This window comes from Pterocles gutturalis, unplaced genomic scaffold (genome assembly GCF_000699245.1).
Source record: "Pterocles gutturalis isolate BGI_N339 unplaced genomic scaffold, ASM69924v1 scaffold40407, whole genome shotgun sequence".
Taxonomy (NCBI): Eukaryota; Metazoa; Chordata; class Aves; order Pterocliformes; family Pteroclidae; genus Pterocles; species Pterocles gutturalis.
Genome location: NW_010116897.1, coordinates 11,049 through 28,278, shown reverse-complemented (window position 1 = coordinate 28,278; position 17,230 = coordinate 11,049). Strand labels below are relative to the sequence as shown.

At 37.8% G+C, this 17,230-nt stretch overlaps 1 protein-coding gene across 1 annotated transcript; it reads left to right on the top strand.

Annotated features, from left to right (window-relative positions):
• Positions 1–282: 282 nt before the first annotated feature.
• On the top strand, positions 283–5,435 carry LOC104463347 (ras-associated and pleckstrin homology domains-containing protein 1-like). Its single transcript, XM_010075641.1, has 3 exons — positions 283–402; positions 3,876–3,981; positions 4,848–5,435. Exons 1-3 carry the CDS (start codon positions 283–285, stop codon positions 5,378–5,380), a joined length of 759 nt encoding a protein of 252 aa, XP_010073943.1. The 3' UTR covers positions 5,381–5,435.
• The last annotated feature ends 11,795 nt before the right edge of the window (positions 5,436–17,230 follow it).

Sequence of the window (17,230 nt, the reverse complement as noted above, 5' to 3'; positions counted from 1 at the left end):
TAATTTCTGATGGTGTATTAAATATTGTGGACTCTGGTCTTTTTCTGTATGGTTCTCACAAAAGTGAGCTGCAAGAATGGCTTTGTAATTATCCGTTGCAGCTTTCACACTAGCTCTTTACTTGTGAGCAGGATAATAAACTGTAACTGTATGCAATTTTTACAAAGTTTATGGACAGATGTGTGCTTTGACTTCAGAACGCCTTTTCACAAACTTACTAGCTGACACCAGTTTTCTTAGACACTGATAGAATTTGAGTATCATACTTTTTATTTTTTTCAGATGGAGCAATTATCAGATGAAGAACTTGACCATGGTGCGGAAGAAGATAGTGATAAGGAAGATCAGGATCTGGACAAGATGTTTGGGGCCTGGCTGGGGGAACTGGACAAACTCACACAGGTTAGAGAGGTCTCAATCATCTCGCAGAATAATTCTTTATGAGTATTACGTGCTGCTTTTCAGTTAGATGCTAACTACATAACACTGCCACTTGCAGGAAGGTATACTATAGCGTGTGGCCAGCTCAGTACTCCTTAAAAGTTTTAAAATTTGCTTGTTTTCCCCACCTCAAAGTTGTTAAATTAGTTTTTCACAACCTGCTGGTTTGACCTTTCCCAAAGGGTATGATTGCTTCTGACAACTATGGAATTGGTATTTTGTCCTCATGTGTATAGAGAAACACTGACTTTAGCCGGCTAGAGGTAGGCTATATCTCCAAACATATGATTGGCCATTGTCCAGCTATGACAGCATTTATTTATTGTACCTGAACAGCAACAAGGAACAGGAAATTGTGAATGTTGCCACTGACGATGACATGTTAAGGTACCCTGATACACCCTAGAGGGCTCACCATTATTCCAGAGTACTCTTCCTGCATCAGAGAGGCAGCTGATAGGACATCTTCTTTTGGCACTTCTTTCTAGTGCTTTTCCTTTCCCTCACAAGCAGATCTTGCATTCTGCATGGTATGCCAGACTCCTGGGGTGATAAGCCATTTCTCTGTGACTGCCTGCTATGGTTTTTTTCAGCTGTGAGAGCTGGCCCTCCTGAATAACGTATTTCATCTTCTCCCTCTTTGTCACATAGACTTAAACAAAGGTTTTATACCTCAAGATTCAGTAAGCTAGAGAAGAGGCAGTTTTTCTCATCTTCATCTTACCCAAAGACTGAAAGAAAATTGAGCTAATCATGTGACAGTATTTCAAATTCAGGCTCATCTCTGTTATCTAATGGTTAAATCTCTGCCTGCAAGATCTAAATGTAGATAGCACTCTAGGGGAAAATTGTTTTTTTCCCAAACTTGTCCATGCAGGGCAATAAAGAATCCTGCCTTTTGAGGTGAATGGAGGCCAGTGTGAAATAAATCTTTATATTGTAATTTTTGTTGGTTTTTTTTTTTAACTTCCTATGAAGGATTTTTAATGGTAAGTGGGAGCTGTTTTGAAGGCATGGGCTCTGTAAGTTACCTCAGGTGAGGATATTCAGAGGAACACAATGTGTAGTTGGTCTTAGGCCTTTTGTTCTCTGCCTCATTTTTTTCATATATGAACAACCTAGAAATTTAAGTATATTTTACTTGGGGCTTACAGCTATTGACATACAGACTTTATGGTTATGTGTCAATTTGTCTGCTGATCCATGCAAAATTCTTAAAAGCTACTAACAGATAGTTAAGGGAGGACCCACCTTATTTCCTTCTCACTTTTGTATTCTGTACAACACAGTCTGCAACACAGCTTGACAGTTGCCCTTCTGTCTTTTGTGACTACCGATAAATGAAATTTCCACCAAAACTTTGAATGACCTCATATGGTTTTGTATAAACAAGGTGGTGCAGTTAGTTGTGTCTCAGTTCACTTGCATGGAAAGTGATTGTGTGTGGATGTGGTTGTCCCAATAAAGGGGGGTGATTAGAGCTAATGAACTCCAAAGTGCATTCTCCTGTAGTCTCAGCATTTTTTGCTGTTTATCAGCTGGACTCCTAAGAGCAGTAGGAGGAAAGGGTTTTTTTTGTCCCCAAGTTCCTTGAACTTTAACTTCCTTTTTAGATTTCCTAAATGTTTATTTTGAGGAGATAGAAAGTAAAACACAGATTGCTTTCCAGATGGAAGTGCTTTTTAGAAGATTTGTAATTGCTAAGATGCCCATGAGGCTATTTGAATTCACTTTGCCCTCTTTAACTGTTGTTCTCATAGAAGCATTATAAAATATAGTCACAAAACTTGCAACATGTGTGAGCAGTGTTTGGCACTTAACTTTTATCCTGGTCTAATCATCCTGTCCTATGGTGCAGGTTAAATTAAGGAAATCTTACCTTGCTTCTTATGGTCATTCAGAACTAAGTGTTTGGTGCTGTTGCAGTTTTCAGCAGTTCTCCAAACTGCTAGTTTAGCATCCTAACGTGTTATGGAGAATGTGTTGTGATGATAGTGAGAGCATATCAGATGTGTTTCCAAGGATGTGAAATAACTTAGTAATTATTATTAAATTCTGTAGAACACAGAATATATTCTCCTTACAGGAAATCTTTCGTCTGTGTGTTCAGTCTGAAGGAATGAGCCTCCTAACTTGCCTCTTCTGTCTCAGCAATGTTACTGCTGCCTCTAGGGTTATAGATAGATAATTTTTTTTTTTTTTTTTTAAATTTTTTTCAGCTATTCTGTGTGGGACAATATGTAAGCTCCGTCAAGTACTAGAGTTGAGGTTTCTTCCACCTGATGGAAGACAAGGCTGCATCACTGGCTTCTTATTAAGTGATGATTGACTTCCCAGTAAAGTGCTATTATTTTTAAGTTCAAGCCAAACTGAGGAGAGAAGGAAGTTCAGCAAAAATAAATATTAGGGGGGAAAAAAAAGTGCATTTGATTTTTAAAAAACTTGAGTAGAGGTGTAGAAAATGGAGAGAAAAAGCTTAGGTGAGAAACTTCTTTCTGTTAGGAGTAGAAGATACTTTTCTTTCAGACAAGCATATCTTCAGGAAAGCTTTATCAGTATGAACATTGCTTAAATTCACACCCTCTGCAGGCCTGTTGAGCCTCGGCGACAGGGAGAGCTAGATTCCCCATGTAACACTTGTCACTCCCAGGGCAGCAGCTCCAGACCCTGTCATGCACCTCTTGGGTCACCAGACAGATCATAGGGCATCTTACGGCTTGGTACTTACAAAAATACTCATATTTATTACAATAGTGTGCCCATATTGGCCTTCCAAATGTGACAATTCAATGAATTGGGTAGAAGGATGTCTCCTTTTTTTTTAACCTATATTAGTTTTTCTAAAAGAATTTATCCTACATAAACTGTCTGGGGTTTTCTTTCACAGTTTAACATTTTTGACAGGAAGGGCTTATTGAGAAAGATGTCTGAATTCGGCCGATTTAAAATCCCTTGTAATAGGATAGAATTCTTCATTTAATGCTTTTGTGTGCTTATGCTGTGATGATGCTCATAAGCTAATGATGCATTTATTAGAGAGAGTGCCACAGTTTGAATGTGTTTAGATACCTGTACAATTTGCCACAGAGAAGTTGTTGCAGGTAAGCTAGCTGTCTGTGTCTCAAAATGAGCTCATATGTAATACAACGTAAACATACATTTGAAACATGCTTGCATCCTTCTGATTCTAAAAAAACAACAAAAAAAACCCCCAAATCCAGAATGTTTAACATTTTCTCCATTAAATATCTGAAGCTAAATCTCTGTGTTAAGGTGATGTATGTGTTCAGTCTAACGCCTAAGAGATTTTTTTTTTTATATGCCAGGAGTTTTTGAAAAATTTATCTTGGAGAATTAATTTTCATTCATCTAGAAGATTTGCTTGTCCAGTTTCTTGTCAAACTTTATTCTGCCCTTTTTCTTGTCTTTTTCAGAGTTTGGATACAGACAAGGCTGTGGCACCAGTGAAGAGATCGCCTCTCCGTCAGGAAACCAGTCTTGCCAACTTCTCATATCGCTTCTCCATGTACAATTTGAATGGTTTGTTGAATTGTTTACCCCCTCAAGTATTAGTTTAGGAAAAAAACCTGTTCCAGCTGTAAATGAGAACATTGTAAAATATAAGAACATTTAAAGACACTTCTGGCTCAAGTGAGAACATGTTGGCTGAGGGCATTGCTTTCTGATGGCACAGAATTTTGAATATTCTAAAGCAGTATCTTTTACAGCACCTAATATCTGAGAATTGTAGTCTAGTGTTTGTTTAGAAATACGTGTTCTGGGACCTGGTCTCATTAAATGGTTAATTGATGTGAATCTGTTAAACAGGAAGAAAGAACATCTTGCTTCATGGGACAGGATGCAGGAATATAGCTACAGAATGCTTTCATGTTAAACAAAAGTCATGTCTTTCCTTGTCCTAAAATAGCTTCCCCTGGTTGTAATACAGGAAACCTTAATTTAAAGGCTTAAGTATGCGTATAGTATGTGTTTTTTTTAAAGCAGTGTAACGTACCTTGCATTGCTGTATCAGAAAATGCTTAGCAAATCACCTACGCTCTTTTGAAAAGTTGAGGCATGATATTATACAAATATATTTTTAGATTTTTTTCATAAGACAGCAGTTTAATCTGAACATACATTTGCTGACAGAATAAATCTATGAATTTAACCTAATTAGGTTTTTTTTAATTGCTGTTAGATTGGTCAAGAGTAGTAGTGCAAATAAATTTGTGCTTAGCAGTGAGAAGAGATATTTGCAATACAGGTGGGGAAAGAAAATACAGCTTTCTAACTGTTAAATTTAAATACAGCTTACCCTAACTGTTAAATTTGATAATACAAAGTGAAGAGTTGCACAGACAAATGAAGTAACTGCTCATACTAAAAACTCTTGTTTGTTGCAGAAGCCTTGAATCAGGGGGAGACTGTGGATCTAGATGCCCTCATGGCTGATCTCTGTTCCATAGAGCAGGAACTCAGCAGCATTGGGTCTCATTCAGCTAACAATGCTGCAGTGAAACGCCTTGCCACAGAATCCGAAGCTCAAAAACCACCTGCTAGCCGACCTTCTACTAAGCACAGCAGCATGAAAGGATTATCCTCCTCATCTGGTAAGGTGACTAAACCATCACATGCCAACGTATCTTTGGATGACATCACTGCACAGTTAGAGAAGGCCTCTTTGAGTATGGATGAGGCGGCCCAACAGTCTGTTGCAGAAGACACCAAGCCAGTAGTTACTGCTCAGCACAGGAGGACAGCATCTGCTGGCACAGTGAGTGATGCTGAGGTGCACTCAATCAGTAACTCCTCCTGTTCCAGCATAACCTCTGCAGCTTCCAGCATGGACTCTTTGGATATCGATAAGGTGACGAGACCTCAGGAACTGGACTTGACATCACAAGGGCAACCAATCACTGAGGTACAGTGTCATTAATTTAAGATTTTGGTTTGGTTTTTTTTTCTGCAAACTTCTTTTCTTTTTTTTTTTTTCTTTTTTTCCCTTCCCCTCCCATCTGTCATGCTGAAACTCCTAGCTAAGTGTCTTCAGTGCAGTGGGGTTGATTAAAGATTAAGATTGCTTTTGCAATGGACTGCACATTCTGTGGAGGCTACTTTCTCTGTTTCTGTTTGTCTACACGGAATCTTTTTAAAGAATGTGTACTGTTTTTTTAAGGGCTTTTCCCATCTCTTCCTCGTCCTAAGCCAGTCAAGGATTTTAGTATTTTATAGTTAAATATTTTTATTCTAAGTATGTGTGATGTATTGCTTTTAATTTAAATCTGAGGAGTGCACAGCTGTGGAAAAAAGAAAGTACAATTGACAAGACTACATTCCTGTTACAGTACACTTAATACCTGAAGCACATGGAGTGCCCATCTGGAGCTATACTATACCAGTAATTTGCTGCTATGTAATAGTCTTGTTTAATATATGACAGGGAGAACTCTTTGAAGCAACGCACAGCACAGAATAACAAGTGGGCTGTGATACAGCAATAACAGGTGTTAATTTGGGATTTTGGTGTCTCAGTATTGCTTAATCAGAGAGGAAATTTATCAATAAAAACACAGCCAGTTTGGGGAACGTTGACAGGGCTGGTGACTTGTGTGGGGAAATTGAGAAAATGTTCCAGAGAATTTAAAGACCTTTAACTAAAAGCTGTCTTGTAGAAACACTCTCTGAAACAGAAATATGGCCTGTACAAAAGTCAGTTGTACTAATATGCATGTTCTCTTTTATGGGAGAAAACTGGAACAAGCTGAGTTTATTCTAATCAATAATTAACACTAATTTGAATGAGCTGTGCTGAAGGCATGCCTCTACTCATCTGCAGCAAAAGTTCGTCTGATGTAAAGAGTGAATGATGCAGGCTTGTCGGTCTAATGATCAGCTCACCAAGATCACACTTAGATTTAAATCTTCATTTGAAATGGTGAGAAATGAGTGAGTGACAGTTTAGGTAAACTTTCTTTTTGTATGAAAAGTTGGTGTTCAGTGTATATATATATATGTTTTTTTTGAGATTCATATTGAGCAAAACAAAACAGAGGTAGATAGAAATGTGTCCTTTTCTCTTCGGAAAGTTATAATGCAAACCTTTGCATTACTGCTGTAGACCTAAGCCAGCCTGCAGCAATCATAGATTATAATGTTGTTTGTCTGTCAATAATTTTCTTTCTGTAGTATGACAAGGCCTAGTTTTGGTTTTTGGATCTCTTATTCATACTGATAATCTTCCTTTTTTTTAATGTGGAACATTAGGCAATATTGCTTTTTTTGTCCCTCTTCGGGCTGAAAAGATTATTTGCTTGAATTACTTCTGTAACTTGCATAGCACAAGAAAAACTTGAATTTTGCATTTCTTAATTTTTAAAAATTCAAGATGTTTTCTGCAGTTGATTTTGCAGGTCTCCCTCTAGATCTCAGCCTCTCTTACTTCAGGAGTGATATGCTTGAGACATCAGTAAGATTGCGCTTCTTGTCTCACAGATTTTTCAGTTGTTTGCATGGCATGAGTGATCAGCAAACCACCTGCTGCATGTAACTTGATGTTGGTGAATCAAGAGACCTAGGTCAAGAAGTTGCTTTGTCTTCACAGGGAGCTAACCTATATTGCTGCAAAAGTTGCAGTTGCTTTCTTGGTTGCTTTCTGAGCTCTTAGCCACTGCCTGCAAGGCTCAAGATCACCCCCCACCCCCAAAAGCTTTTCTCACAGAGACATGTGAGAGCTGCCTTTGTAAACGCAGTGATTGCTTCTCATAAGAATGTGGCTATTGTTTCTCTACCCAGATAAGTTGATGAGAATGATTCCTTTGAAGGAGGTAACCAGAAAGTGTTGGCAATTTGAGAGTGAAATTCTGCTCTCCTCTTCAGAGCAGAAGCCTGTAAACTCATTAACAGTACTGCATTGTTTTTGCTCTCTGTTCTTTTAAATTTCAGTAGCCAGAGCAAGGTGTTCAACTCTGAGAGATTTTCCCCCAGCTTACAGGATTGATATTCAGCTGTTGAGTATTAGAACTGTTATGTGATGGGCTGGGACCTTTTCAGTGAAGTAACTTTTTTTCCTCATAACTGGTGAAAGGAAAAGGGGGAAATCACATTTGTTTGGAGTCTGTGACAGATTCTGTGGTGGTGATTATTAAATGCAATTCAGCTTATAAATGGGCAGAAACCCAAGGATGCTTTGGTAGAATGATTGGGGACGAACAGAGCAGTTTATTTCTTTTTTCATTCATTTAGTGCCTGAAAACTGTTTTTTAAGGTTTATTAATCTTCATGGCTAGGTTGTGAACCAAAACACCTTTTCTTACTAGTAGAATTCTACCCTCCCACCCACAGAGTTGACTCAGTGGTGCTGTTTCTAGTGGAGGACATCCCTATGAGGAAGTACCTTTGAAAAAGACATTGTGCCCATGCAGGAAAAAGCCCTGGGTTTTATGCAGAAACTGGGAAAGGCTGTTACTTCATGGCCATAGCAGATCTGTTTTGAGATTTGTTATTCTCACATAGTGCTTTAAGTTCACTCTTTTTGCCTGTCTTCCTTGAGACTGTCTGTATTTGAGCTGACCTTTACAATTTTTCTTTGCTGCCATGGCTCTTGCAAAAGAGGTCAGTGACTTGGCAGCTCTGCCCTTTTGACCGATCCTTTCTTTTCTCTCTGGGCAGTGTAGAGACATTAAAAAGTCATCCTTTCTTCTGTAACTTAGTTTTATTGGAATCACAAGAGAAAGAGAATAACATTAAGTAAAATGGAAGACTGTTTTGATAGGAGGAAATGCTTGTCTGAAAAAGGAAGTTAAGCTTTGCAGTTATTAGCTTCAGTATTCTATCTTAAAAAACAATTCTACGGTGTAATTAAGAGCTCACTGACCTGGATTTTAATCCTGTAAAAGAGCTGCCATGCTCTGTCTTACTGAAGGTATATGTATAGTCTAGTATAATCTCTGACTGATGATAGTGACAAACGTTATAGAAAGAGGCTGCAATTCCATAGCCACCAAAAATGGGAGAATATGACTTCCCTTTCTCTCTTCCTTCCTTCCTTCCCCAAAGCTCTTATTTACACTGTCTCAGCTCATCCCTTGTCCCAGCTTTGGCACTTACTGGTACATAACACACCAAAACTTACCACTTTTGTTCTGGGGCATGTTCTGTGTGATTTGGGTGAATTGCATAGGCTCAGAGGGTCTGATGTGTGCTGATGTGCAGTAGGGGAATTGTAACCAGGAACCAGAGACTGGAAGGGAGAGCAGGAATACACCCCTGGGTGTTAATAGATTATTCAGATCTTTTTGCCTGAGCAATTGGACAAGCACCTTAGGGTCATCATCTTTGTCTTCCTCCTAGAAGTCTGTGCTGTAGGAACTTCCTAGGGTTGAAGATACATCAGCATCATAGCAGATGATAACTCTCAGTGGTCTTATTGGCCAGGGCCATCCTTGTTCTCATCCAGAATTTGTTTCTATGCCACTTTCAGGAGAGTTGACTGGTACTCCCTGGGTTGTCTAAAACCATGGTTTTATTAGTTGTCATTGTGATTTGTTTAATTTTCTCCATTTCATAACAATTTTTAACACTACCTCTTTGAATGCTATGAACATTAATGTCTTCAAAGACTATTGCTTTGTAGTCTCAAGTTCTTGTCTTGGTGGTACTAAGTGTTGTCTGTCTGCACTTATGTTCTTGTCTTCACTCTGCTCTAAGCATTTCTGTGCAAAAAAAGTTGTTTCCACCCCAACCCCCTGTAATTTTTGCTAAATTGAAATTTGACTTTCACAAAATTACTTCCCAAATCCTTGCTTGAACAGTACTCTTCCTTGAATTGGTAGGTTACTTTTTGTCTTCTGTGCTTTTAGTTGTGTAATGAGTGGCATACACTTTAAATCTTGGTCTCTGCGTGTGGGATACTTTACTTGAATGTAGACCAAATGGGTGATGTAATAGCATGAGTAAAGGTAGGGGAAGTGATGACTATATGACTAACTTGTCCCTTCTGCCCACCCATTTTATCTTTTTACTTCTTCCTTTGGTCCCTCTGCCACTGAGAAATTGTCTCTATTTTCAGTGAGCTGTGCTAGAGTAATAGGAGAAGTAGTGGGGAGAGGATAGAGAACTGTGATCATGCTTATGTAGCTAGTTCGGTCTAATTGGTGAAAGGATCCATTCTTGTACAGTCATTGTTACTGTCCTACATATACTTATATTGCAGGTAGGTTTGAAGTCTGCCATCTGGTCTGGCACAGTACAGCATCACCCCCCTCCCTCCCAGCATGATGGAGTTCTTTATGTCTGTAACCCAGTTTGCACAGATGAGAAATTCTGACTTACATACAAAGATAATATATAATTTAGCAATTGGTAAAGCTACGTGTTTGATTTGGCTTTTTTTTTAAGCTTTTACTTAAACTCATTGTAGTTTTAGACTTGATATATAAGTGAAAATCATGACGGGGACTACCAGTGCATTACAATGTCAGGTTCTTTGCCTCACTTGGTGGAGAAGGTGGCAGTATAGAGTAAACTTCAACTTTTGGGGAAAACAAGGGAGCTTTGGGGGAATGACAGTTACTAATGGTTATAATGCAAGCTCAACACATGGACAAATCTGTATTGGCTAGTAACTCCTGTGGGATAAAGTGGAAAACTTGAAATGGACACAAGGAAAGCCAAAGTTTGTGTTCCGCAGCAATTTTGCATTAGTTCTTATATGGACATGTGGTCACTAAAATAATACTTGCTACACAGTAGCATAGTGCAGAAGCTTTTCTACCCATTAAAGATGATTGTAGGTCATGTTTTATGGGTGATTGTTAAATGTTACATTGTATGAAAATTGTTTCTCTATGCAGAGAAATCAACCCATAATATATATATATGGTCTTTGGTAGGCAACAGGATCTTAAAATAGAGTTGTATTGCTGAACCTCATAGACTATTTGTAGGTGATTAAAACAGTTGTGCTCTGTTTTAGCTCTTGGAGGAACAGAGCGTTATTAGCTCTTGTGTTGTGGGAGCTTAAGGTTTGAGTAGTTTTCCTTATGTTCCATGTCTTGTGTTAGCAAATGCTAAGGATGTTAGTCTCTGATTTGTGAGAGTAGTCATAGATATGCAACAAAGAAGGCATGACAGATGTTTGCTTTGTGTTTCTTCTAAAAACTCTTAAAACATGAAATTATTTTTGTTTTCTGCCAGTTCTATTATGTCTTTAGTTTCATACACAAAGTGTATTCTGGAGTATTTCCAGTTATCCTTTTCCCAAGCTGAAAACAGTCAATGGAAAGACTTAATTTGGAACACAATTAGACCATCTCTTTCTTTTTTTCCATTTATTAGTCACAAAGTGTTTTTTAATAAGCAAACAGTAAGGTAAAACTGTGCATATCTATCATCTTGAAGCATTACTTTGGCTTCCAGTTTTGTTGGCATAAGAAGTGTGCGCCATCCAGTTTTCAGATGTTCTTGAAATACGTGTAAGTGACTCTTCACTTGCCAGATTTTTGGAGGCTTTCAAAACATTCTCTGAGATAAACATATCAGTTTATGAAATACAAACAGTACTTATATGTTTGGCTAGTCAAATGTGCTTGGCTATTCATCATGAAGTTTATGCATGATGGTAAAACAGTCTTCATTGTATGATGCACTAGAACCCAAACATTATTAATACACTGTTCCCAATACCTGCAAAACTAGCACCTAATTTTTTTTTCACATTATACTTATGTGATCTGCAAAGCAAATTATGATTTTTTTTTTTGGTAAGAATTTTGAATTGGAATCCAATGGAGGCGTTCTAGCAAGTTTAAATTACTGTGCATGCATGGAATGGGAGGTTTTAAAAATTGGGGTATATAGATTTAAAAATAAATGGAAGGAAAATGAGAACCTAAACATTTTCCTTGTATTGGTAAATCTTGATTCTCCAATCAGTGTATCTGACTTATTTCATAGCTATGAATTTAAAGTTTACCCTGTAACTTTTTTCCATATAGGAGGTCACTAACTAAAGTGTAGCAGGAACTGTAAAACATGTAAGAATATGTTTATCTTCTGAGATGGACTGTCAACTTCGCCTCACACTGATGAATAAGTTTAAAAAAACCCTTCCTGGAAGAAACAGGAAGATGGACAGTATGATACATGTCTTGTTTGACACAACTGGCTGGCAAAGCTGGTATCAACTGAAAAATTACAGTTATGGTATATTTTGTTAAGTATGAACACTAAAGGCGTTGTCTATGTCTAAATGCTGTTCTTTCTGGTTGTTCTGTGATGCTGGAGTCTTTTGTGGACAAGGAACTGAATGACTCAAACCCTGCTATCCCAAGTGTGTTTATCTGCAGTTAAAACTGCTTCTTCAGAAACTTTCCTGGTAGCCTCTTGCATATGGCAGTAGTGAGAAGATTGTCTCCAGCAAAGTCATGCTGTATCAGTTAGAATTTGCCTACAGTATGCTTGGCCTTTCTTCCATTGTGTTCTTCTGGAGATACCAAATACTTAATGGTTTCTGTTCTCCATCTGTTTTGACTTTTTAAGATCAAGGCACACAGTTCAAGGTTCATCAGCCTTCACTTTCCAGTTGCAGTAGACTCTTGCCTGTTAGAAGAAAAGAATGTGAGCTGGTGGCAGTGGTAGTCAGATGAGCTGGTACCCTCTTAAAATGGTTAGACTTCTGTGTGTGTATGTACTTGTGCTGTTTTGATTAGTAATGCTAATCGTAGAACAGCTGCTGTTGCTGATGGAAGCTGTCTGCAGTCCAGTGACCTTTTTTATCTTTTTAGCTTCCTCTCCTGCCTCTTTACAGGCATTGATTAGAGAAATTGCTATCACAGACTTCGGCAGTTGTAGAAGACCATTTGAATTGGGTGCCGTGCAAATAACCAAATTTTAAAAGAAATCTCACTGTTTTCATACTGCTTCCACAGCACTTCAGAAAAATAATTGGTTTTATGATAAGATTTATTAAGAAAAAATTATATTATTGATACAGACAAGCTAAGAAAATGGTTGCTCAGAGGCTGGAACTCATACTAGATTTATCTGCAAGAAACAAAATACCATAGATCAATGACCAAGTAAATCTAGTCAACGTAACTCTTGGAAGAAGCAGTCTTGGACCAAGCTGGTAGACCTGAGTAGCGAAATGAGAATTCTTGCCTTATGATGTTACCAAATTTTGTCAAAAGCACTGCAGGGAGTTGTATGTTTTGGTTGTAGTTTCCAGTGAAGATATCACTCTACAAGTTGTGACTTATTAATGAAGCTTTTAAAACAGCCAATTTCATTGTAGATAACACCAGTCCACTTAAAACTAAGACAAATTCTTGTACTTTTTCTGCAACATCTAATTAGATTAGGGAAGAGAAATACTACATCTGTAGGAAATTAGCAACATATAACTTGTTTGTCCTTACTTGAGATTGCCAAAAACCAAATTTGGAACAGATGACAAAAATTAAGAATGTAGCAGCAAATAGTGGAACATTAAACTTTTAAGAGGAGAAAAGAATTTATGCAGTTTTCTGAGGTTGCATATACTTGTAACTTAGAGGATAAAAACTGGGGTTTGTCAGGTTTGTAAAGGAGTTTGAACCCAAAAAATGAGACTTCATGTTCTGAAGAAACAACTGAGAACTGACCTTTTAGCTGTGTCAGTTTTTTGCGTGTGCTGGTTAGTGTTTAGTCTGTTATAGTGTGATAAAAGTTGTCTGCAAACACAAAGAAAAGTCTTCATTTTTAGTTAACTGAATTTGCAACCTTGGTTACAGTTTCCTGTGTTGGACATTTGCTAGTCTTACGTTTGTTAAAGTGTTTTGCTTTATGAATGCAGGTTTAATTTTTTTTCATATGGCTTATCTGCTTTTAACCAAAAATTTGTGATTTTAACCAAAGATTTGTGACTTTTAACTCCCGGCTGTGTATACCCGTTCTCTTCTAGTGATTGATCTTTGGATGATATGATGTGTTCAAGGGGGGAGCACCACAGCCTGATCTGGGAGGTGCATCTCATGCACACGGTGCAGCGGTATTTTAATTTGGAATGACCACAGACATGTTTCTTAAATTGCACCGGATTTCAATAGGTTTAGACTGTAACTGCTGGAACTGGCATGAAGTTATAAGCATTCCTAGTAGTTAAGAAATACTTGCTGGAAATTAATATATGTCTATTTTTTTTTCTTTTTAGTCCTGGTTGTGTTGTTTGTTGTTTGGTGTTTTGATTGGGGTTTTTTTGGGGGGCTTTGTTTGTTTTTTGTTCATTTTTAAAGTTGAACACTTAGGGTGTTCCAGTTGCCTGCAGTGAAATGGAGTTGTGCAAGTTCCAGAAGGAAGGTTGGCTACTTGGGAGCACAGAGTAATAGCTCCAGATTGTCGTTCCCCTTGTCTGGCTCAGATATGCTTTGCAGCAGCCAGGCATTGCAATTTCAAGAAGGCTGCTGTACTCTCCCACTATGGACCCAAACATTCTCAAATTTGGCCAATCTTTTGTTCAAGGTTAGTAGTCTGCAGCCCCGTTGAAGGGTTGGGCAGTGCTCTGTGACAGCATACAGCCTTGAGGTTTTGTAATTGTGATGGTCCAGACTTCACTGAGACTTTATGGACTACAATTTTAGTTCTGAAGGCTTGTGCCCTGACAAATTTGGGCAACTTCCCATGTGACAGCACAAAGCAAGTATTTGAGGATGCCCCAGTAATGACTAGTAATCATCCTATAACAGTAACCCATCATGGAAAATAACGGAAAATTTCTGTCTTAATGGTTATAGTTTGGCAAAATTTTTATGAGCAACTGAAAACACATCTTGTATGTGGAAGTATCAGGCAGATCCGTTGTCTAATGCTACCGCTTAAGTTTCTGGGTGTCTTTTCCTTTTCTGAGGTTTTGATAAGAATAAACTGTAACCCCTTTGCATCTGTCAAACCTTAACTGTGTAACTTGGTTACCAAAATTAACATGCCCGAAACAACTACTTCTGTACCTTTGAAGGAAAAGGAGCAAGCATTGAATGACACATTAGAAATCTTAGGCACTGTGCTTTTTAGTAGCATAATATTCATTTTTGATCCCTTAACAACTTCACACTAAGAAGCTTGTCACTACCATGCACATTTTGTCTTTTTTTTTCTTAAGATTATGTAAATATACAAATACTTCATTTCTTTTTAAAAGAGTTACAGTATGAGGGCACTCAGATCTAAAATGGTATGATGAACTGAAAATAAATCTCTACAAAATGGACATTCTTCTCGTATGTACTTAGTAATTGTCATCAGAGTGTATTGTTATTTACTGGCATGGAGGAACGGACATGGGAAGCAGAGAAGCTTGTATAAAGTGACAGTATTTTTTTTTTCTGTTTGTAGTGTGTAGAGAATTTAACTCTCAATTGATGGCTTATTGAGCAAGTTTTTGTACAAAGAGAGTGTTACTTGGGTTTTTTTTCTGATTTATTTCAACAAAGGTAGAAAAAATGTGTTGTGAGCCTGCAGATGTTTTACTGCAGTGCTTTTATCTGAGATTGACTGTTTCGCCTCTTACTGTGGTCAAAAACATGCTTGTATGCTATTTCTTTCTCCCTTCCCACAAGAGAGAGCCTAAATCTCCTCGTATCGATCATTTGTCCATAAGAAATTTGGATGAGGGACATTGCAACTTCTTAATCTAGTTTTTTTTTTCTTTGCTTAAGTTAATTACAATCACTCCTTCTTTGTTTCTTCTTCTGAGCAATAATGAAGACTTTCTTTCTCATCCCTCCCTTCTTTCCCTTCTCCTTTTACATCCTTCCCTCCCAATTTTACTACATTTTTACTGTTTCTGTGGGACATTTCATCTATCAGTCCAAGCATCCCATCAACTTTCCAGAAGAGGAAGCTGAACTGACTCCTTTAAGTTATTATGATTGTTTATATGGCTTCGGTTTATGGCAATACTTGTGTCGATTTGCGTGCAACAGAAAAATCACATTAGTGACTTGAGTTTAATTCATTGGTATCCCAACAGTGTAGTATGGTAACCATGTATAACGTTACAGTCAAGCTTTTTAGTCTTCAGTGGATCTTTGCCTATTTTCTAGTTATTAATTGGGCAAGGCTACTTGAAGTACACTTAACTTTTTTTTCAGAAGCATGATTGCTCTTGGCCATCGTAGAATAGAATCATAGAATCATTTAGGTTCAAAAACACCTTTAAGATCATAAAATCCTACTGTAAACCTTAACACTGCCAAGCCCACCACTAAACCATGTCCCTATGCACCACATATACCCATCTCTTGAATACCTTCAGGGATGATGACTCCACCACTTCCCTGGGCAACCTGTTCCAATGCTTGACAACCCTTTTGATGAAGAAGTTTTCCCTAATATCCCACCTAAACTCCTGGTGCAACTTGTTCTGTCTCTTGTTATGTGGGAAAAGAGATGGACACCCACCTCCCTGCTACCTCCTTTCAGGTAGCTGTAGAGAGCGATAAGGTCTGCCTTCTTCAGCCTCCTTTTCTTCAGACTAAACAACCCCTATTATGAAGGAAAGCAGAAAACTCATTTTTTCATTTAGATGTTCATCATTTTGTACTGGGTGCTCTTACACATTCCATATGAATACGTAATCTCAAAGAGTTTGCAAAGAAAAATTTTGGTTCTCCTTTCCCATTTTTTGTCCCCCTTTGGGATGAAATTACAAAAATTACGTTTAAACTGTTTTTAATTCTTGAGTTCACTTTTGAAAATAGTGGATTCTAATTCTTTAAGCTGGAGTCTAAAGAATTCAGTGTACTGATGTGGTTGAAATGGAGGCTATATCAACAAAGTTTTGCAAGCATATAGCTCTGTTGGATACTGCTTACTCAGTTTCCCTCATTTTACTTTGTTTCTTAGTGACAGAAGGAGGCTTTTAGAAAAGATTTTTATAGTGTTTCTCGACTGTCATATTAAATCCAAAATAGTGGCACAAGAGTGCCACCAGCTGGTTTAATTAGATGTGTGTGTGTTACTGTTAAGAGTTTTGCAAGAAATGTGGCAAGATATTTATGTACACAAGTCTTCAGTGTCATGTCAGTCTTTTTTTAATGTATTGAGGTAAGTTATTCTGTTGTACATACTTTGAGTGAATGGACCTGCATGTATATATTCTGAGCCCTTAACTTAAAACTAGACGAGTCAGATATGACTGTCTCTTAGTGATGAGACTGAATCTTTCTACATTTGTCCCACTTACTTCTATACGACCAAGAAAATGGATCAGCGTTTGGTATGAACGTTATTGTCAAGGTTTTGCAAAAATGCTTAAGTAGAACTGAAGAAATGAGGCAATGTACATGGCGTGTTACCTGTGAACTGATAGCCTGCTACAGTTGCAAGATGGGCTGCGCAGCCTAAATCGTTTGGAACCTATCTAACAGTTTTGTTCATCACTTCTTCTAAAGAGATCTACACTACTTAAATTCCACCCATCAGTTACTCTCTGCAAAAAATAATTCTACTATGCTGAGTAATTCAGTGTTAATTTAGAAATAGTTTCAGGTTTTTGGTTGGGGTTTTTGTTTGGTTGGGGTTTTTTGTTGTTTTGGGGTTTGTTTTTTTTGGGGGGGGTTTTTTTGAAACTAAGACCTCGGAACCTTGAGAATTAAAACAACCCACTGAACATTTCATAAAAGAACTGACAACAATAATAGGGGAGAAAATATTGAGCTTTTGGTCATGTGGAGAACTGCTTGTCAGTATAGTGCAATCAATTATAATTATATATTCTGAAAATCTAAAAGGTATTTTCGTTTTCCTGGTA